Genomic DNA, 23460 nt, shown 5'->3' on the forward strand with positions numbered 1-23460 from the left:
GTTACATTATCCTGTCACATTTCTTAATCTTTTGATGTAGAATCAATCACCCTACAAGACTGATGTACATTATCACACTGCTTTCGTGAAATCAGAGGTTACAGTGCACACACACAGAGCTTCTTGTCATTTCATGTGAAAATACCCAGAGAGGAGAGATGAGGAGAGAAATGAGTAAGGTGTAGGGCACCCGTAGATTTTACTTATTTTCTCAATTTCATCCCAATTCAAACCTGTAATGTATCTGCCTACAGTTAAAGATTTTGGCTCGTGGTCTGGAGTCTAGTAGTTTAACATGAGGATTATTAACTAGGTTATTATATCGGGTACTTCTGAATTGATCTTGTTTGGTGATGTAGTGAGAAGCAGCTTGTACCTGGCAAGCTAGCATTTTACTCACATATCAAAATCAAAGATATCACACTAATTATTATTAGTTGCACCAAAAACTCAAATGCAGCTTCACCTAAAAAATTGAGTAGATTTCAGTTTCCAACAAAGCCATTCTTTTTGATTGTATAGTCACGTGCAAAAAAAAATTAATGGAGTAGTCACTTTTTACTGTTACACAAGCTTTAATCAATACAAGCTATCAGTACAACTTTTGCCTTAATTTTGTTTTTTGATCTACCACCTGTAAAAGTTTTGTGGATGTGCGCGCTCTACTCTCTGTTTGCCTGCGTTGGCCAATCAAATACGTGCAAGCTCACATTCCTGGTAGATTATTTTGTAACATGAACTTGATATTTCTACTGTTTACCTTGCGCTTGCTGTGATGAAAGATAAAATGATTGCCGCCATGATAGCTTTCCAGAGTAGCAAAATACTTCTTAATGCAAACTGCTGTGCAAGGTTTTGGTGTCTGATAGGCCTTCAAACTCAGGGATCTAACTGGACTTCCTGAATCATATTTCATTGTCTGACCAGTACCTGAAGCAACACACCCCCATCAAAACAGCCCCTACTAAGGTGTTGTTAGTAAATGAGGTTTAAAATAGATAGATAGATAGATAGATAGATAGATAGATAGATAGATAGATAGATAGATAGATAGATACTTTATTTATCCCTGGGAGGAAATTTGCAAAGACATGTTTTTTTACCTGCACTCCATGAACCGAACTCGAGGTTTAAATTGCCAAGTCTTTGGTGGTCTTCATAAAAGTTAACACTGAATAAAATGAATCTATAATGAGGTTGAGCTTTACAAATTCTAAGTAACCTCTTAGACTGATACCACTCTTTATGTAGCTCATTATGTCTGTCTCCTTGTGTTCTACTCATTAAGGCAGTATCCTGCTGAGAGCCTTTAGTCTCTTTCAAATTTATTTCCTCAAATGCCTAGTGAAGACTATGCTAGGCCTAGGTGTTAGTTTAGTTGTTAGCCTGTCTCTCTGTATACCTGTCAGCCTCTTATCTTCTGTCCTTGGTCGCTCTGACTCTTTCTGTGTTTATTCCCGGGCAGTAGGATTGCCACCCGAGCAGCAGGTGCTCTGGGGTCCTAAAGATTGTCTGCTTCCAAATGGTAATTAGGGCAGCCCTGCTGTGCCCTGGTCTTTTCCTGATCGAGGCACAGCACAACAGGGCACAGCTAGCAGCAGATCAATCAGCATTGCCCACCTATCTGCCAGAGTACTGTTGCCGCTGTTGACGTCATCTTTTTTATCATTATCACTCGCATCACCAACATCACTGCTGTTTTGTCCCCAGGCCCCCTGCAGTTAGTGCTAGGCAAGTCTTAGAGAGTTAGTGTGCTTATTAAAACTGATAATAAGGTGTCTGTCTGCAAATATGGTGGGCTTCCCCTCCACACAGAGAGTGATGCAGCGATTGTCCAACACAGTCTTTCCTAAACAGATCATAAATGCAGACTATAATGTTGGTGCTGTAGTTCTGGGGGCAAACACTGTCTTTTGTGTGTGTGTGAGAGAGACAAATGATGTTTTGTGAGGCTATTGGGTAATAAGAGGCTAACCTTGGCACAATGCTCTACAAAATGGTGTGATTATGACATGCCAGTGGTACCATAATGCAGGTCAGACAATGACCTATTTAAAAAAACTCCCAAAAGACACGGCAGGCTGCTGCTACTCAGCTAGTCTGACCCTCTCTGTCTATCCACGTGGTGTTTTTTTTCTTCATCTATCTTTCTTATTTAAAGTTCCCTGTTTGTATTAGCTCATTATGATATTGCATCAAGGTTGAAAATGCAAATATTCTTTCTATTTCTGTTGAATGTTTTGTATTCTGACACTGTATAAAGAGATTTCAGGCTGTCTTGGGTGTGGCATTTCACTCTTTCTGTTTGTCTGTCTGTGTATCTGTCTATGTTTATCTCCATGCCCTTGTCTTTGTCAGTACTCTTTCTTAATATGTCTGGTTTGTCTGCCCTGCAACAGCCTGCAGTGAGCAGCGGGGCCAGCCAGGGAATCACTAAGCTATTGGTTTAATGATGCCAGCTCCTACTTTACAGGGATTTACATGTCTGTGTCTCTAAACACCCTGTCCACATACACAATCACTTGCATAAAAACACGCAGGGGTATGATAGGACGGTTAGACACACACACACACACACACACAGATAGTGTAGTGCCGGCATTGTCCTTCCGAGTCACTGATTGCATCTGTAAACTCTATAATTTCCCTTGTCAGACAGATAGCAAAGGTCAAACTTACCTGCAGACATAACACATTCGTGCCCAGCATGTTAAGGTATTAGCAGCAGAATGAGACAGATGGAAAAGCTTACAAACACACACACACACACACACATACAGGCATATATGCACACTCACAGGCTTCCTGTCAGGTTTGTATAAATGGTGAAACAAGTAAAATGGGTCAGGATCATTGAGACTAATGATATAGCTCATGTCTGAGGCCTATGTTTTCCTGGGCGGAGAGAAGACATAGCGGCATGAGTGGTTGTGACTAAATGACAATGCAGGAGGCTGGAAAATAGCACATGACTGGAGGAGAAGGAGCAGAAATGAGGAGGGGAGGGAAGGAAAAAATGAGGAAGGGAGCGAAACAAAGGAAAGGTTGTAATGGTTTCATGCAGTCATACAAACACGTCAGGTGTTTTCTGGCTGTTTAGCGGATACATTTTTGGGGAAAACAAGTTCAAGAGAACAGAGTGGGAAGTGGAAGAGGAGGAGCCAATATATTTAATTCCTGTCTGGGTTTCAAGTAGACTGTGGACCTCTTAATCTCATCCACTTGACAAACATACACACAGAGCCAGGCAGACGTCTAGCTAGCCTATTTTCATGTGACCTGAATTCCCCAGTGTGGCATTTTTCCTGCCAGGCTAATCTCATTAAGCTGGGTGCAGAGCTAGAGAACAAACACACTAGGTATCCTTCACTCCTACTCTGCTTTCCTCTCCTCCTTTTGTCTCCACTTCATCGCATTGACTTTCTCCATCAACTGTTCTTCTTTGCTTCCATTTTTGCTGCTGTCTTCCTTCCTCTGCCTCCTCTTCCTCCTACTCAGTTGTCTCCCATATCTGTCCCTGCTTTCTGTATAATTACGGCCTGCCATAGCAGAACAGAGTAGAGCATTTCTAGCTAGGCAGTGGAGTTGAGCCCAGAGAGCCACCTCTGCTCCCAGACGCACAATCAATCCTCATTATAGCCGGCTCTCCTACAGTTGCCTCTTCAGGTCTGCCTGTTAAAGCTCAACACCGCCGCACACCTTCCTCCGCCAGCCTGTGGAAATCAATGCAATGCATTATTGCATCTGTGTGGCAAGCTTGATTCATGGTCAACACACAAAAGAATACAGTTATTTACAACCATCCTAATCCCCCTGCCTACTTTCAGGGGGTTATTCTGTGTGTTCATGTGCTTGTGATTGTTCATATAAAAAAAAAAAAAAAGGCCACACAGCGAGCAAAGTTATTTATAAGATAAGGATTTGTTTCCGAAGCAGGGCACCAAAGATGGAATATAAAATGCTACCACATGCAGTTCTGTTACAGATGGTTAGCCCAGATTGGAGGTGGAATCTCAGCTTCCAATCAGCTTACAGTTACAGTCTCGCCAAGCTGATGTTTTGAATCTAGTCTTAGCTGGTATTAGCAAATTCTTGGTCAAAACAGGTCATCATCAGAACAATGATGTTTGTCATGAAAATGAATCCTTAGGATAGGTCTTGCTATGGAGAACATAAAGGCCCATATTCTTTTCAATGTAAGTTCTTATGTGTTTTTCCATGGTAACGTGGCTAAACAGATTTTATGAATGTTCTTTATTAAATTTTCCAAGGTTTTAAATTTGTCTCATAGCGCAGAGGAAACAAGCTTTTTTATCATAAAGCTTTACTCATTTATTAATTTATACATTAAAGATTAAACTGGCTTGCTCAGCACCTTATTCTAATGTATTTTACAGGAATTGCAATACTTCCAAGGGAATACACTTTTCTCCTTTTAAGCATGAAATGAGGCAGGATGTAACCCCAGAGGAAGTTGCTGATGAGTACTGTCTAAGGTGAGGCTTCCTGTAAAGCAAAGATGGCGATTAAAGTTTTGGGACCAATTGACTGAACTGGTAAATTAAGCTTTTAAAGAAGTTATTTATTTATTTATGTCGCCAAACCTACAATTGTACCTCTGATGCAGTCGTGCAATTATGTAATGTTTTGCTTGTTTTCTTGTTCCAGTGTTACTTTTTTAATGTCCCAGTCCTTGATTGGTATTCAGTCCCTTTCTGAGCCACTGTCACATCATGATCATCATGATAGTACACAGTCTGCATTTTTTGTGTGTAAGTTGATGCCCACACACTGCAGGAAAGCTATCCCTTCTGTGTTGAACTCTCGCCATAGAGGCAGGTATTAGCCAGGCCATGAAGACTAAATCTTTTACTTCATTTATATCGTCATAGCCATGTAAGAAACATCATGTCCACTTGTGAGTGGACTTCTAATGCACAGCTGAGAGGCAAAGGCGCAACGTTGCCAGGAAGGCAAAAGAAAACACGATAAATCTGGTCTTCTAAGTGCTGTGTATTAGAAGTAGAAGCCTTAAAAGAATTTTCAATCATTTCAATCAATCAGGCAGGTGTCGTGTTTATTTATTTAAAAAAAAAAAAAAAGGATTTTGGTCTATATATCGGTATCAGATTTACTCACAGGCATACAACTTTTTAGTTTGACTCGGTCATGCTATTCCTGGTAATCATACAGACCCAGGATCAGCACTGAAATGGGTTAGAGAATCTTATCTGATTTCATTAGTACACCATCGCATTAAGCTAAGCTGCTTTGAATGTTCTTGACTCCCGCATTCTCTTAGTCTGCATTTTTGTCTCAGCTTCTTCTTAGCTGTTGTCTGTCTAAATAAATTGGACAAAATTATAAGGCAGTCATACTTTTTTTTTTTTTTGCTTTTTGGCAAATGAAAAACACGACATCGTGCCTCAAGTCGATTTTGCTAGCAGTGTTTGCTTTCATTGAGATGAAGCATGGTACTATTCTTTGTTTTTTATTTTTAGATTAGTTTGGAAACTGACTGCATCATCTAGGGATCTTATCTATAATACCATCAGTACATGATAGATTTTGCAGAGCTCTGCCCACAGTTGTCACACCACAGGAAATTATATATCATCTCTTGGAATTGTATTCGCCAATTCATTGCTGCCTGGTTTTTATCTTTTTAAGCATTATTCATTTTCTGTGCCACCATGGAACATGCCATGTGGGACGTTATCTCGTCACGGTGGCGTCGGTCTGTCTGTGTGGATGCATTGTTGTGAGCACAGTAACTAAAGAACAATGCATGATAGAATCTCTGTGGTTAAACTGCAGGTTCCCCAACTAGAGCAGATGGTCTGATTAAATTTTAGAATACCTTGCTGCACTGATTTCCATATTAATGACAAGAGTGATCTTCTTGGAACTATCAGAACTCCTTAAAGTAGTAATGTAGGGCTGTAGGTTAACTATTTCAAGAACTACAATTTGTGGTAAAAATGTTAAAGGTTTCGTAGCACCAACAAGCTAACAGTGTCAACAAAACAGAACTTTTTGATCTTCACATGTAGAATCCATTCATTCATTACACTAATTAATTGGTGGAGTGTCATGCTACTGACCGTGTAGGTGTTCTTCCTCTATTCTGGCTGACATTTTAGATTGAGTCTAATAGACCTCAGGTCGATTCAAACCAGGTCTCTTTTTTTTAAATGTATTTTTACACAACACAGGTTCTAGTAGGGTTTCCACAGGTCTATAAAGACCTCTACACCTGAGTACAAGATTGCACAGAAAACCTTTCTCTCTGTTGGAATGTATAGACTAAACCTCTCTGAGTGCTGAGATGATTTCTAAAGAGGTAAATAACAGGAAGTGTTGTTGAATGGATGGACACTGTCTCACAAATATCGAACTTTTTGAAGATGGAAACCATATTATCATCACTCTCTCTGTCTGCTGTTTACATTCCAGCAGACGCAAATTCAAGAAATGCGCTGCAGAATAATTTCCTGGGTGTATACGTCTAGGCTATGTATATAAATAACTGTATATATTGTTTTAATTTATTTTATGTTACCCTATTTTAATATGAATTTAATTATCTGTTATGTTCTATGTATGAAGCATGAAGGGACTAAAAACTTTTATTTCATTATACAACCTTGTACCTTGAATGGAGTGAGAAAGGTTTACCCCTCTCATGATTTAATAAAACTAAGACAAGCTAATGGTGGACATATATATATATTTGGACAGACACATACACCTACACACAATCCCAAAGACCCCAAACCCTTCTTGTTATAGCAACTTAAGTTCCATTTAATTTTTAGGTCCCCAGTTGATACTTGGTAGGTGGATTTTGATACCTTTGGACAGAGCCAGGCTAGCTGTTTCCAGTCTTTCTTGTCATCGTTCCCATGCTTCTCTCTTCCCTTACTGTCACCTGTCACTGGCGACAGCCCTAAGAGGAAACTGACATGACCTAATCTGTGGCTTACAAGGTCACATATCTGTCCCTCACTAAGACCTTGCCTGACAACTTAGTAACATCTTTCATTCCTCCTTCCTTTCTTCCATTTCTTCCACCTCTCTGTTCCCCCCTGCTGATCATCCTATCAGGAAGCAATCATTTAAAAACACCATTATAAGTGAAACCACTGTAGTGGGAAACCAATTAACCTTTACATCCTCCCTCTCCCCCAGGCCCAGGACCTGAATGTGATTGAGGAGGTGATCCGCATGATGCTGGAAATCATCAACTCTTGCTTGTGCAACTCTCTACACCACAACCCCAACCTGGTGTACGCGCTGCTCTACAAGAGAGAGCTCTTTGAGCAGTTTAGGATGCACCCATCCTTCCAGGACATCATGCAGAACCTGGACACGGTCAGTCTGCTTTTTTTTCCCTGATAGTCACCCATATATCATAAGTGAATTAAGAGAAGCTTCAACCTGGGAGCGCTTTACCTCATGCTGTTGGCTGATTTGTGGTAATTATTCCATAGATCAAGGTTATACAGATTTTCCCTGAATGTCCTCCCCGTCTGCAGGGAAAGTTTCAAAAGGCCAGGCAGTGCTGGAACATATCCGAGCATGTACAGTTGGACTGTACGGCATGCTGAGAGCTCTGTGAGCTTAAGTATTATTGATGAATTAACCAGTCCCCTAGTGTCGAGAGGCTCTGTGTCAAATATTCATTGAGAGTGTTTGGTGTATGGGAGAGGAAGGAACAGAGCGTGAGAAAGTCATTCATAGTTGTATTCATAGAAGAGGAAAGGAGTATGTATGTGTGAGGGATGGGGGTTGCTGCATACATTGCCATGGGCTTTGCTGTTATCCATAAATATGAGGGGTGCATGCTATCTAGAATCCCTCAGTTAAGTCAATCTACAAAGGCTATTCTCCGAAGCCTCCCCTGTGCTTGCAAATCCGTGTGTGAGCATGAGATTCTGGATGAGGGGCTGCTTTGCACCTCTAAATTAACCCTGTATGGGAGGCCTTTAGAGTTAATGAAGAGATTAGTATCAGATAGATGTAGACACAGTGCTCATGGAGGCTCTGGTGTGTTTGAATTCTCTAAAGCAGCCACTGAACGTGAGCAGAGAGAACATTGCCTGTAGATGCATTTTTCACTGTTGGTTTGACAAAAAAGAGCATTAAAAAGAATCAGTAATACCTAGAGTTCTTTAATTATCAAATATCAAACATTTCTCCAGGGAAGAACCTAGCACAGCAGTGGAAACACAGTTTCCTTGATCTCTTGTTTGGGCTTAAACCCAGAAGTCATTACATAATTTGAGCTCCAGTGAAGTGCTTATTTTAAGTCGGATGAAACATGCTCAGACCCTATGGTGAATTTGTAATCTAAAATACTGTATGTATTTTCTGAGTATGTAGCCTACAGGCATATTAGCCAAGTCTGTGTTTGTAACATTTTGAATTTGTGCAGGTTTCCACTCTCTGAAAGCAGAATTTATGCAGTTTTATAGCCATTTCATGAACTTTTATCCACTTATTTGCAAAGATTCCCAAACAGTATTGTTATATAATTGGTATATAAATTATAATATATAGCTCTGTATCCCTGCATAGTATAGTAGCATTTTTGGAGCAACTTACTGTTGCTAGGAAACTTGACAACCCATGGATATGTCTTGTTGGCTGCTGATGCAAAAGTAGAAAAAAATGTAAAATGTAGTTTCAACTCAGATGGTTTTGCTGTTAACAACATGTATCATTAACAACACGTAATGTTATTAAAAGGTTGTAACATTCACCAATGTTCTTGTTTACCACATGAAGTCCTCTATATGTAGCATGATGCCACTTTGTTCCAACGTTGATCTCCATATTGCACCCAGTGTCATCATATAGGGTGTGGCTGCTGCAATATCAATGTGACAGCTGCAGACAGTGGGATTAGAAGAGTCAAAGAGCTTCATGACAGAACTGAGTTGATATCAAACCTCAATGACATCAAGACGAAATGCGATCCTGTGTATTTAGAAACAGGAACAGGATTTAATGGTAAAAGATTTAGACTAGAGCCTGCCCAATACTGGATGTTTGAGGTTAATACAGATATTGATACTTGAGAATAGTAGCAATATGATAACAATATATCAGCCAATACACTTTTTTAAAATTTAAGTCAGCTATACATAAACATTTATTACTACAGTTTACTGCTCTGCAATTTCTTTTTTACATACTCGCTAATACTGTTGTATCCATGATAACCCAATATTGGTCAATAACATTGGGTGTACAAAAAACGAAGTGTACAAGTTGTGGTTTTAGGTAGGTTTAAATTTTTAGGTTTTAGATTAAACAAAGTAGATATAAAGTGTTTAATTATTGAGATTTAGATGTGCTATTAGGCAGTTTTAGTTGACTTTGGACAGAGCCAGCCTAGCTGTTTCCCCCGGGTCCCATTCATGATGCTAAGCTAAGCTAACCATCACCTGGCTGTAGCTTCATATTTAACTGACAAAAATTAGAGTGGTATCAATCTTCTCATCTAACTTTTGGCAAGAAAGTGAGTAAGCATATTTTTGGCAAATTTGGGTTCTGTATTGTGATTGGCTGTTTCCTCTCGTGTGACCTTTAGGTGATCGGCTTCTTCAGTCAGCGTCTCGAGCAGGCTGGAAGTGACCTGTCAGTTGAGAGGGTCCAGGAGGTCATCATGAAAGGAGCCCAGGCCCTGCCCAACGACAGACTGAAGGTAAATATCACTCACTCATTCACTCATTCACACACACTCTCACACACACACACTCTCACACACACACACACACACACACACACAGGCACACACAGTAGGGGTATAGATGGAATGGAGACGAGGAATAATGAAATATGAGGCAGGCTGAAGAGAAAAGAAGTGGTACACATTGGACATCAAGCTGCTCGTGTAGAGGGTTCACTGTGTTGTCAAAGGCTGTGAGGTATGGTGGATTTGTGCTGGCCTGGTGAAGAAAAGAGAATTAGTTTGTCTGGACAGGTGAGAGAGGGAGAGCTATGGCATAGGGATGTGGACCGGGGGGCGAGGTAAAGATGGAAAGAGTCAATGGGTCATGAGACAAAAAGCTAAAGCCCAATTCTCATTAGCATTAATGCCCATCTTCATTCCATGTCTGCTGGTCTGCTACATGCGAACATGTAATGACATTTCAAGGATATGGGATGGGGGACTAGGGGGCACTTTGTCATGGGCACATAAGATCAGGGGGAGGGGGTGGCTGGGACATAAATCTGCCACTGCGCCTTGTTACCCAACACCCCCAACACTCCTGGCGAGTTCGCTAACCCCCGTCCTTCCCAGGGCCATTAATCAGTGAGGAAATATGTAAAAAGCGGTCTCCCCACTCTGCTCCTCACCAGCACTGAAGCTCTTAATTGCATGTTTCATCATGTGTTTCATGTTCTATACTTGGCGGCTGGCTGCAAGGCATTTGTCTCGCTAGCCGATGTGGAAGAGGGATGGTGCGTGGCCATGAGTCCGTGTTCTCTCTCTATCTCATTCGGCACCTAGGAGCGTTAATGTAGCCATCAACCACAGAGCCATAGAGTTACACATGGAGAAATGTGCATAACCCTGCCGTGTCCTTCAACGAAGGTGCTGAACCTGTAGCACACACTCAAGCAGTCAACTGTAGTTGGAATATGTGCATATGTGGTCTGTGCGTGTGTGTTTGCAGAGTACCATTTGTGTGTCAGCGTCACTGTGTTTAGACGCATAAATGAGTGTGTAGCCATGTCTTTGTTTCTATGCAAACTTGTGGCTGAGTCTCCACATTGACTCTCCACCATCTGAGTGCTTTCAGCGAAGAGAATATCTGAACAATGTCTCCTCGGGGAGAAGTCCACACCGCTTGATGCTACCATCGCTCAAACAAACAGCAGTCTCTCTACCTCTTGCTTCCCTTCATCTTATGAGCTCATTCTGCTATATAGCTCCCAATGCGAAAATCCATAGGTTGGATTAATGTTGTGTGGAATCATCGATAAGTTTGTAATTACTCAGTAAAAGCTCTTAGAAGGAGTATTGGTGTCTCAATCAGTTATGTGTGCATGGAGAGGGCTGACAAGAAAGAGATGTAAGGATGTTTGTTCCTCTCTAAAAAAACAAATCCAAATCGAGTTTGAGCATGTTATTCAGTTTGGTTTTTCATTCATTAGTGAAGTTATTCTATCCTGTGGTAATTTTCACGTTTAATAGTAGCACAGTGCATGTCAACGAATGCTGTATAAGATAACAAATGATTAATCTTACAAGTGCTGTGTTGAAATTTTAATTCCTGAAGTTGTAGCCATGTCAACCCTAAGCTGGCTAAAATAAAATAAAAACTTCTTCTTCTCTCTATTTTGGTTTAATGCCTTTCACAACCAAAACCAGAGCTTTTTGAGGACACTCTCCAGAGACGTCTGAAAACACTAGTGTTTGCGTTGTAGTGTAGATGGCACAGACACTTAGATACATACATAAATATACTTAGAAACAAGTATATAACATAACTGAACGTGATCAAATAAAAACATTCGGTCCAAACAATATTTCATACGCAATAAAATTCTGTCAACATGTTGATAAAATTACCCAGCAACAAGTTTTGCTTGCATTTTCAGCCAAGTATGCAACATAACTAAGACTCAGAATCTGAATCAGAAATACTTTATTGATCCCCGTAGGGAAACTCTTTGTTACAGCAGCTCGTCTTTACGTCAGTGCACACAGGAGAAAGTACTAGAAAACGATATAATACACTATAAACACTATAAACAGGTCAGAAATAAATTAAGTATCATGTCAGTATAAGTATAAGATAAACTAAGTGTCGAGTACCAAGTGGGTTTACTGGTTCATGGTGAAGTACAGTATAAAATACAATGTCACTAATTATGTAATAAATAATATTAATAAGCGGAAGTGCATGTACTGTCGAAGAGTAATTGAGGTATATAGTATCAGTAGCAATAAATAAGAAAAAACTAACAAGGGAAAACTAATATTGCACGGAGAATAAGTAGTACTCAGAATATTGCACAATTATTATTAATTATGGCGGAGATGTAATGCTCAATGTCCAGTTTAGTAACCTAGGGTCATACAGACTAACCCTTAGAGGGAGGAGTTAAATAGTTTGATGGCCACAGGCAGGAATGACTTCCTGTGGCGCTCTGTGGTGCTTTTTGGTGGGATGAGTCTTCCGCTGAAGGTGCTCCTTTGCTTGACCAAGACTTTGTCTATATTAAGCTGTCTAAATTTTAAAACTCTGTTTTCATGTGAAAACAATTTGCATCCACGTTAGCCTGTCCAGGTCGTTTTAGACTTCTGCCCACAGTGAAACAAAAATGGCTAAATCTCCTCTCCTCATGTCCTGTTTTCAGTTGAGAAACAACAAAAATCCTTATTTTATGGTTGTGAAGTTGTCTAATAAAATCACATAAATACAAAGTTATATAAAGTTAATGACAGCAGCTGTGCTGTATCATTGGCTATAGCGACGCTTAAAATGAGTGATCACAAAGAAAGTTAGAGATGACAGAAAGTTGTGTTAACCTTGCTGCCACAAAGTTGACTATGACTGGACAGCTGGTTACTCTGCCTCCGGTACACCTCCGTTCAGTCTCCTCCTGCTCTCTGTGGTCGCATATACTGTGTTTTATTACAGCCGAATTCACAATATAGTTGTTCTCATTTACATAATTTTCTGTTTGTCAGACTATGGAACGAGTATGAAATAGTGATATAACCACTGCTCATAACTACTACCTGTTAACATGCAATCAGTCCCAAGCTGCTGCGCTGCCATGATAAAGTCACACAGGTTAATGACAGCAGCTGCACTGTGTGTTTGGTTATATTGACATTTAAAATAATCAATCACAAAAAAAAGTTAGAGGTGACAGAAAGTCCTTTACTGCCTGTAAAGTTAGCCCCTGGCCCTCACTGGGCAGCTTACATCATTGTTTTGCAAAAGCTCTGTTTCCCCTGTACACAGTGAATCACCAAGATTTATACACTCAAGAGACAGTTTTGGGAAAGTAAAATTGGATGAGGAAAAACACCAATTTAGTTTGGACAGAGGCTTGATATGGAGAGAAAAAGATTAACGTTTACAAATTTCTCTTGGCCTTTTTAAAAACGAGTAACATTCATAGGTCCTAGATCAAATTACTTAACCTTCAGTTGTCTGACAAAAAGAATAAAAAATATGCAAAAAGGCTAAGGTGAGTAACCAGGCTGTGTCTGTCCCACTCTCCAACAGATGATGGCTGTAATGGGCAGTTTTGTTATGTGTCGATATAAAGATAAAGAAGAAGACATTTACCTATTTTCCTATTATTTCGGCATTTCAGTGTGGACACAAGTCATTTTCACATGTAAACAGCATTTTCATATTTATCCACTTTAGTGTGGACACAGCTTAAATTTGCTGCCTGAAATCCGTTTGTTGGAAGGAGCTGGCAGTTGTAAAGTAAATCATTTAGTTTAGATTTTACTGACAAAACAGAACCATGTTGTTTTAGGTGAGGGGAACATTGTAGACACAAGACTACATAAAGCCTGTTTACTTAAAGGGCTTAAAAGCATTTACACAAAGACGTTGACATGCAAATTAGGTCCCAACTGAAAGAAAGGGTTAAAAGAAGGTGGTAAATACCCCAGGGACGACCCTCAGTGCCTCCTCACTCAACCGTCTCTCTCTCATTCTTTGTGTATGTGTGTGTTGTTTCAGGGTGTGTTAGGCTGTGTCGTTCTCATGCGCAGTGCCTGTGGAATGTGTTGTTTAGCCTGACCAGCTGAAATCTGCCTTATTGAGCAGTGATAGCCTACAGACTCTCTGGCTCCTCAGGACGGAACGGAGGGGGTGGGGGGGCTTACCAGCTGTTACTCAGTACCTGGGCCTTTATAGGTCTGATGGCTGGTCAGCACTACTTTCCCACACATTGAAAACACAGGGTATATGCATTTTCTCACCCTAAAGCCTCTTTAAGACCAGTGGAGTAACTTCAGAAAAATCTGTGTTTGAGATGGTGTCAATGGGTTGTGAATACAACCTGTCTTCACAACTGATCTTCGGTCCTGGGTTTAACAAACATTTGAGAAGCTGGAACCTGCTGATGTTAGACATTTCTGCTTGATATTTATCCGCACCATTACGTTGAATTGGCAGTGTATATATTGCAGTGACCACTTCAATATAAGCGAGTGTGGACAGGAAAAGGAGAACAGTGGAATTTAACGAAACTATCTGAAAATATTGGGGTGGATTTTCTGTATCACCACTGTGTGAAACAGCGACTATTGCAAACACTTTGTTTACAATGATACAATATTTTAAATTACAGAATTTGGACATAATAATCATTAATTTTATCAATTCATTTTGAAATATAACCTTTCAATTCTTTTGTAGGTACCTGCATCTGTGTGTGTTTGTGTGTGTATTAAGTTCATATTTGCTCCCTAGCCGCATTCTTCGCTGTCTGGCCGAACTCTGAAAGCTGTGTTCAGAGGAGGGAAGGGAACACATAGTCCTGAGTGAAGATATGAGGCCAGCCAGTCAGTCTGTGTTCAGGGGTGAGGGCCTGACCCGCCAGGACCCATAACTAACTGATATGAGCCTGGGCCAAGTGGGCCCAGACAGCTGCCAGACTGAGAACAAAACAGAGGAGGGGAGGAGGGAGAGAAGACAACATAGAGCCAGAGGAGATATGTACAGGGAGGAAGCCACAGTATAGACAGAATAAGGGACAGAGATAATATTAGGGAAGGGATGCAGCAGTCCAGAGATGCTCTGATTTTTCTCAGAAAGCACTGGAGCGTTGAAAGAACATTTTTGCTGTGAGGCATGTAGTCATATGAAAAACTTGCCACAGCACCAAATCCCTTGGTGGTTCTGTAATACAGAAGTAGGAGGAAAAATGTTGGCCATTGTTATTCAAGGATCATTTTTCTTTTTTCTCATTTTGTGCTCAGGAATCTAGTGAAATGGGTCGGATGTGCACGGGGGACTGCCGTTAGGTTCAGTTTCTTCTCCAGTAGGCACTTGTCTCATTGAACTCTCATTTAGATATAAGATGTTTGTTTTAGTGGCACTAGGTGCATCATTTTCATTTACTTTTCAGTCTCTTGACAGCTTGTGAGGTTATGTACTGCCTGCTTTACTGATGTGACACCACACTAACAGCTCTTTTATCATTAAAGGAATAGTTTTACATTTTGGGAAACACACTTATTTGCTTTCTTGCTTAGAGTTAGATGAGAAGATCACTCAAATCTGTACGCTAAATATGAGGCTGGGGCCGGAGACCATTAGCTTAGCTTAGCATAAAGACTGGAATCACAGGGAAACAGCTAGGCTTAGGGTTTTATGTGCAAGACTTTTTATTAGCTGGGAGATATAATGTGTTTATCAGTGAGCTTTAGAGGTCCTGGTAGGTAAATTTTGTTATCTTTGGACAGAGCCAGGCTAGCTGTTTCCCCCTGTCTCCAGTCTTTATGCTAAGCTAAGCTAACAGGCTGCTAGCTGTAGTTTCATATTTAACGTACAGACAAGAGAGTGGTATCAATCTCTAACTCTGGGCATAAAAAAAGGAATTAGCGCATTTCCCAAACTGCAGAACTTTTCCTTAATTTGCAGCAGTGGTCCAGTTTCAGGAGCATTTTGTTATTTTGTTGGCAGTTTTATTAAGCTTTACCAAAATACTATTGAGAAGTAAATGTTTGTATGAAATGTCCATATTTTTAGAACATAGTTATGTTTAATATTAGTGTTTCATGGTGTCAGTATGGGTAGCAGACCAGCACCTTGTGGAAATAATGTGATTCTTGATGTTTCTTTCTCCCAACAGTACTACAACTTTCCATGACACAATAATCTATAGAAGGAACACACTTGATTTTAAAAATAAATGTTGAAAGAAATGCTCTGTCTTTATTGTTGATGCTAGGCCACTCATACCTGTATTTATAAAGGCACAAAGCATTAAAATATATGCAGTAGTGGCTGTGCAGTGTGTGCTTATAGTCGAGCTCTGATTTGTTTCACTTGGCCCTATAAACTGTGAATGCTGAATTCAAGTGCTCCTCATATTCAGCTGCAATTCAGTCATAGTCTGATAGAGCATTTAAACTGAAATATTGTTCTTTTAGTGTCCTGCCTAACCTGTAATGTGCAACATTGTATTGCCACAGTGGCTCATGTCTGTCTATAGACATTTTCTTATGAAAATATTTATTATTTGAGGGAAATGTTTTATTCCTTAATGCTTTGAGATAGAAACAATGTTAATACCACACATGTTTGAAAGTGTGTTGACATAGCAGTATTTGATGATTAATGCTTTAATTATCTTAATGACATAATTAGTATAACTGGTTATATTTCATTTATTAAAATGATTATAGCAACTGGCTCAACCTCCTCCTGTTTTGGTTTGTTTGTTCTTATGAGTCAACAAAACTGCTAATAAAAAAACACTCATTTCCATCTTAAAATTAAAAACTTTATTAAACTACATCCTCTATGCTAGCAAGTAAAAGTGAGCCTGGGTTGAGTAACTGTCACTATCAGTGTCATATGAACATTTGATGAGTTGGTCAGCTTGTCAACGAGACAGTCACCTACACACAAATACCAGCCAGATAATACAGCTCCTGCATTGTGTCTAGCCATCACAATGGCGGTGGTGTGTGTGGTCTAGCCTCAGTAGCCTGGCATATGGCCTGTGACCCCGTAGCCCCTCTGTCTGTGTCATTATGATACCGATAGTGTGGCAGTGAATAGAGCCAGCCGGGGCTCAATAGACTAGACTGGGACCATCGCATAAAGGCCCTCAGCATCTGTCTTTCACCGCAGACTGATTACTGGCTGCGTGTGTGCATATACATGCATGTGTAGACAGGGGGATATAATGAGGTATCCCTGTATTATTGATGCTCTTCTTTTGTTCCCTACCTGCTGTTAGGTGGGTTTGTGTTTGCTTCTAGTTGCTTTGGAAAAAGATGTGAACATCCAGTATTTCTTATGCAGACACTTCAGAGAGGAGCTCAATATCTGTTTAAAAAAAAAGAGAGAGAGAGAGATTGTCGATTAATCATTTTGGTCACTTTTCAAGCGAAAATGTCAACCAATATCTGATTGTGGCTTCTCAAACGTGAGGATTCTCTGTTTTATATCATTGTAAACTGAACATCTTTTTGGACTGTATGTCAAACAAAACACGACATTTGAAGAAGTAACTTTTGACAGTCAGAAATTATAATGGGCATTTTTCACTATATTCTGACATTTTATAGACAAAACAAGTTATCAATTAATCCGAAGATCCATCAATAATGAAAATAATCATTAGTTGCAACCCTGGTGTCAAACGCACTTTACTGAATCAGTAGATCAAAGACAAATTTTGGGCTTATGTTTGCTAAAATGTCAAGTTGGCCTAAATGTGCTGAAATAAATGCTAATAAAAACGTATTCAGTTGTTGCTGTTAATGTCTGTGTATATGGAACAGGGCTACTTGTAAATTTTTTACACACATTTCGTTCATATTTTGGCCTAGTTTCTGTTTTGTTTTATTTATTTTTGGTTATTTAACAGGGATAATGCTCATTGATCAACAGAAAAAAAGAACTATAAATGAGGCTCATTTTCATCAATTGTCCTTGGCCAGATATTCAAAAGAAGACACCCTAAAAATAGAATAAAACACCATATCTCATAAAACTCATTGGGGCTGCAGCTAACAATTATTTTCTTCATTGATTCATCTGTTGATTATTATGTGAAAACACATAAATCTTCCCAATTTGAGAAGCTGGAACTTGTGAATTTTTGTTTAAAAATTTTAACGATTCATTGATAATCAAATTAGTTGCTGATTTATTTTCTGACAATCAACTAATTGCTTAATAGTTTCAGCTCTAAAATTCATATATACAACATAATAAGTATGTACAGGCCACAGCCACATATGTTTGTTGTCTCTCTTTTCCCCTCAGATATAATCAACACTGAGGTGTACAGTATAAACTTGATAACCTCTCCCGGTCCAGCTCAGTGAGTGTTTTGTCCGTTTTGTCAGCCATATCAAGCTGAAGCTTGAAGAGTCTGGTGGCTATTACTAAGTAATCAGGTTACTCAGCACTTCTCCACGTGTCTAAACAATAAGGTCACAATGGCTGACAGACTGCTCTGTAAAATTACACCCCTATGTTTCAGTTTCAGTTACATTACATTGCCATTTGTTCTTTATGTATTTACCTGTTGTGTATTGAGGTCAGGCAAATCAACCCCCTTGTGTAGTCAGTCAGGCTGCTTTATTCGCCAAACAGTAGCTGTCAATATCCAGTTGCCTGCTGGGGTCAGGAGGTGAAGTTAGCACATTAGCCAGCCCTTTAACAGGTCAGTGGTTGGACCACAGAGTGATACCTGTCCCGCAGGCAGCTGTAAGCAATTTTACCTCACAGACAGATGGAATTACATCTGCCAGCGAGCTACTGTACCTGATGAAGAGTGATTACTTCTACCTCAAAGTGTTTATGTACACAAGCTTGTACCTTTTTGACTTTTTATCAAAGAATAACAATGTAGTTGCTGTGAAGTGTTCGGTCAGATAATCTCTCACACTCATGGATGTAATATAATTCTTTAAACTGGCCTTCCTGTATTGTATTTCATCGTCTTACCAATACCTGAAGCAACACGGTGCCACTTTCTGCCCATTTACCCTTTATATAGAAATTTGTTGCTAAATTGGGCCGCAAGTAAAAAATATTCACCCGTCAAGACTTTTGCTCTAATTTCAAAAACAACGCCCCACTTTATTTCAGGGTGGGTTGTGATTGGCTATCTGCATTGCTCAAACTTGGACATGGTTCCATTTTGTTAGTTGTAAGCAGCAACGCAGATCATCTTGCTAAGCTGGGATTTTTTTAAAATTATTATTATTATTTCAAATGGGAATCAGTGAATTGTGGTTTACAATACACACATCACAGTAGGAAAAGCACAGGTGTAAATAATACATTTTTCTGTTTCATCCCTTGTGTATCCTAACAGTCTTCTTTTTCTCTTTTTCTCTTTTTGTGTGAACAGAAGTTTCCGGAGCTCAAGTTTAAGTATGTGGAGGAAGACCAGCCAGAGGATTTCTTCATCCCCTACGTCTGGTCCCTGGTCTTCAACTCTGGAGTCGGCCTTCACTGGAGCCCACATGGCATCGAGCTGTTCAGTATGGACTCTGGCTGAAACACCTGCTGCAGCAGACTGCGGGTGTCTTCATCACCGTTGTGTGTGTGTGTGTGTGTGTGTGTGTGTGTGTGTGTGTGTGTGTGTGTGTGTGTGTGTGTGTTTTTGGGTGGGTGTGTTTTTGGGTGGGTGTGTGCGCATTGCCCTTTATAGTATGTGCACGCTGCTTTGAAAGTGCCTCGACCTTGTACAGAATGGTGTTTCTTTTTTTCCTCATATCATAATAACTGCTCTGCTTCTACACTGTGAAGCTTCATCTGTACTGCTGTACTGGTTGACAGTACACACAGTAGCGCCCACTCATGTACAGTCAGTCCTGTAGGGAATACCTATTTAACATTTGAGCAGCATCACCTGGTTCCATAGCACATGCCGAGTTACATCTCTTCTGTAAAGCATTTTGTTATTGTGAGGAGCTCAGGACACTAGCGATGGATAATCCTACGTTATTTTCTTGCTTATAAAGAAAAGGTCAACTAAAACACATGCACCTAAGTGTTATACTGCTCTGGTAAACATTCATTTAACGCTGCACTGAATGCTAAGAAATAGTACCAACTTAATCTTCAAGACATGTCTTGGAAGACACAATATTAATTTCATGAATAACTTATATGATATTGAGTTTTAAGTATGATTATCTGGTAGCGTTTTATTTTGACCAATATTGTTCTCTGAATACAATGGGTTTGTATAAAAGATTTGTGATTGTGAAATAAACTTTAAAAAAAAGGGGGGGGTCAGAAAAAGAGAACCAACAGAAAGTTTTATTGTAACATGCAGGGTTTTCAGATTTGACTCCACCAGTGTTGCTTGGTGGCCACCTCCAATAACCCACCTTGAATTACAGTTTAATTAATGCTTAATTTCAGTCCCTGGATAATGTTAGCAGTCCACATCGCTGTGATTTCATTGTTGCTTCCAGCCCATTTATTTGACTTTACCCTGTCTTTGTCGTTTCCATTTTTTTCATGATGTTAACCCAAGGCAAGTACTTAAACTAGGACAAGTCATTAAACCTCCTGTCCTGTTGTGCATAATTACATTTGTCTCTTTGATTTGTCACTTTATTTGCATGTTTAACTAGAGACTTTGTATTAAATTATTTATTTTCATGTATATTGTTTTTTTATATATTCAGCCCCCCAAAATGTAAACGGTAGTAGTACTGAAATGACTACTACTAATGAAAGAAAAACGGTGGTACTATACTTTGATTCTTCCCAGGTGGGAAACTGGCTTTATGTTATTATTATATATACATATAATATGACAACAGCTGTCATTTTGTGGCGAATATTACATTGAAAATAGGAGTTTAAATAAAAATATGAAATCAAAGCAACCAGAGTGTCACATGGTTATTAAGCAAAATGAAATACTGTACCATTAAGGGAAGAACTTGGACATAAAGGGGAATATATTCGATTTCTCATTTTTAGCCCCTTGTTTGATTTTAAATACTGTTTCCTCTGCCGGTTCACCAATGTCTACCTCCATTCCCTGTTGTTGTTGTTGTTGTTGAACTAAGGCAAACACACCCTCTCTCTCATACTGCCCAGTAATTTGAGCCCATATAGTACACAACCCTATAAAGTAAAATAGACATTTTAGGAAATACGCTTATTCGCTTTCTTGCCGAGAGTTAGATGAGAAGATCAATACCACTCTTATATCTGACTCCTAAATATGAAGCCACAGCCAGGAGACACTCAGCTTAGCTTAGCACCATGAAAGCTCAGTAATTAACATGTTGTATCTCATTTGTTTAATCTGTTGAAAAAACTAAGTATAGAAATGGCAAGATGTGGTTTTACAGTGAGTTGAGTGTACCGTGAGGTTGCCAGGCAACCAGTGGAGACTACAGGAAGTCGCTGCGTCTGGCCAAGAAATAGAAACCACATCTTGTTTTTACATTTTGGTTTTTGAACAGATTAAAGAAACAATAAATGTGACATTCACTTAGCTTTAGAGGTGCCGGTAGGCAGATTTATACACCTTTGGAAAGAGCCAGGCTAACTGTTTCCCCCTGTTTCCAGTCTTTATGCTAAGCTAAGATAACCAGCTGTTCGTATTTAGCATAGAGACATGAGATAAGCTACAGTTAAGTGTTAAAGATCTTATCATCTAACTCTGCAAAAAAGCAGAGAAGTGTTTTTCCCAACATGACGAACAATTCCTTTAAAGCAATGCAGTATCTTTTTTTTGATGACGTTCCCATCACTGATTGTTTCTTTTGAAAAGGTTTTAGAGTCCTAAAGAGGTAAAACTGCCTGATATTTTACAATTTAAAAAGGAACAATTTGAGGAAAGTCATCATGTGTAGCAGAAATATTTTATTTTCATCTGTCCTACCTTATAAATCATCTCACAACCCTCCAAAATTATCTTGCAACCCTCCTGGTTGGGAACTACTGTAGCTTTTTTAGGTTATCTGAAAGATAATGACATAATAATAATGATAATTGATTTTTGCAGCCTGAGACAATTCTGTTTGAGTTTGTACATATAGCTGTATTTTTTTCTTTTTGGTCTTCATCAGTGCTTCCTTGGCTCATTTCAACTACAGTGCTAAAAACCCAACTGCCACATGCTGTTCATATCTGCATCACAGATTGTTAAACTTTAGCACTGTATGTGTCTCTCATGTCTCATTGTTGCCTGTTGTGGTCATAGCTGCAGAGGCAGAAGAAACAGAGTTATGAAACCACTTCGGGGGGGGGAAAGTTTATGGCACAATGACACCCACTGTCTCTGGAGCTCCCACTTCCCAAGAGAATTTCATGCCTTTCATCTCTATTGTATTGATTTTCATGCCTGAAATTCTCTCATTCTCAAGGACAGTATAATGGATGCAATTTCATGTAAAGAATGGCCCATTTTCAACATGGGGTCGTTGATAGGTTACAGCTTGAGGACAAACCATCCAGATTGACGCTTTCTTTCTCTCTCTGCACTGACTCTCACCTGCTTCCAGCTCTATTATCGCAGTGCCAGATGGTTGAGGAGAGGTTTTCACAAAGTGACATGGCCCTCCTTGTTCATTCATCGTGTGGGGGTCACCTTACCATGGGCTCCCATTTCAGGTGACAGCAGGAAGATGGATGGTGCAGGGGATTCTGGGATGGGTAGTTTATTTCTCTTGGAGGCTGGTACATTTTCCTCAAGAGGTCTTTGTGTGATTGTGTTTCAGTCTACTGGTGCAGCGTGGCTCGAGATGCAGAGGTCATACCCAGAACAACGTCTATTGAGTTATGTAAAAAGTAGGGCAATGGAGACCAGTTTGCTGAAGTGGCTCTGTACTAAACACTGGTTGCCCCTAGTGACATGGAACTCATTAATATGACAGATCACCACGGTAATGATGGAAGGTCGTTAGGCTCAACAGTTTTTGGATTAGGTCACAGCAAGGGGGAAGCTCACTCACAGCATGAGAACAGCGCTGAGTTAGATATAAATATATGTGTAGAAATAAACAGGTAACACTCACCTACTGACACTCCTTCCTACTAATCTTCAGTGGAATGAAAACAGTCATGACAACATTTTAAATGGGTTGGACCATTGAAGGAAAAACAAAAGCAAAATTCACAAAGAGATATAAAGAAGAGACAGACAGACTATAAAATGCTCCTGATGTCTGCAAGATACCAGCTACAGAAAGTGTACTTACATACTTTAAAAGTCACATACCTCTACTGTGGCTTATCTCATGTTTATATTTCATGCTGGAACTATTTTCTATTTTTGAGTTATCTAATTACTTCTTTCTAGGTCACCGCTCGTTGACCTTTTACATGGAGCTGCTTAACATATCACAAGATGGAAGCTGTTTAAGACAAGAAATAAAGAAGCTGAGCTAAGAGGAAATTGGGGTCTTTAGGGATGGCAATGTCGGTCTGTTGGTCAGCCGGTCCTCCACTTTGCTCCAGACTGAAATATCTCAACAACTATTGGATTAATTGCCATTAAATTTTGTACAGACATTCATGGTGCATAGAAGATGAATCCAGCTGACTTTGGTGATCCCCTGGCTTTACAAACAGCAGCACCAGCAGGTCAAGGTTTTCACTTATCTTGTGAAATATCTCAACATCTACTCGATGGATTGGCACAAAATGTTTTACAGACATTCATGGTTCCCAGAAGATGTATACTAAAGCTTTTGGTGATTCCGTGACTTTTCCTTTAACGCCATCATTAGGTTGACATTGT

At 39.7% G+C, this 23460-nt stretch overlaps 1 protein-coding gene across 2 annotated transcripts in view; it reads left to right on the plus strand.

Moving 5' to 3' along the window:
• The window catches only part of dym (dymeclin), a 52095-nt gene extending 31505 nt beyond the window's left edge, over positions 1–20590 (plus strand). For both annotated transcript variants that reach the window (XM_044173433.1, XM_044173434.1), the window contains 3 exons: positions 7192–7374; positions 9599–9712; positions 19096–20590. In XM_044173433.1, coding sequence (XP_044029368.1) covers positions 7192–7374; positions 9599–9712; positions 19096–19245 — 447 coding nt within the window. In that variant the 3' untranslated portion in view covers positions 19246–20590. The remainder of the gene's footprint in view (positions 1–7191; positions 7375–9598; positions 9713–19095) is intronic.
• Positions 20591–23460: the final 2870 nt, after the last annotated feature.

Source organism: Siniperca chuatsi, linkage group LG18, assembly GCF_020085105.1.
Source record: "Siniperca chuatsi isolate FFG_IHB_CAS linkage group LG18, ASM2008510v1, whole genome shotgun sequence".
Classification (NCBI taxonomy): domain Eukaryota; kingdom Metazoa; phylum Chordata; class Actinopteri; order Centrarchiformes; family Sinipercidae; genus Siniperca; species Siniperca chuatsi.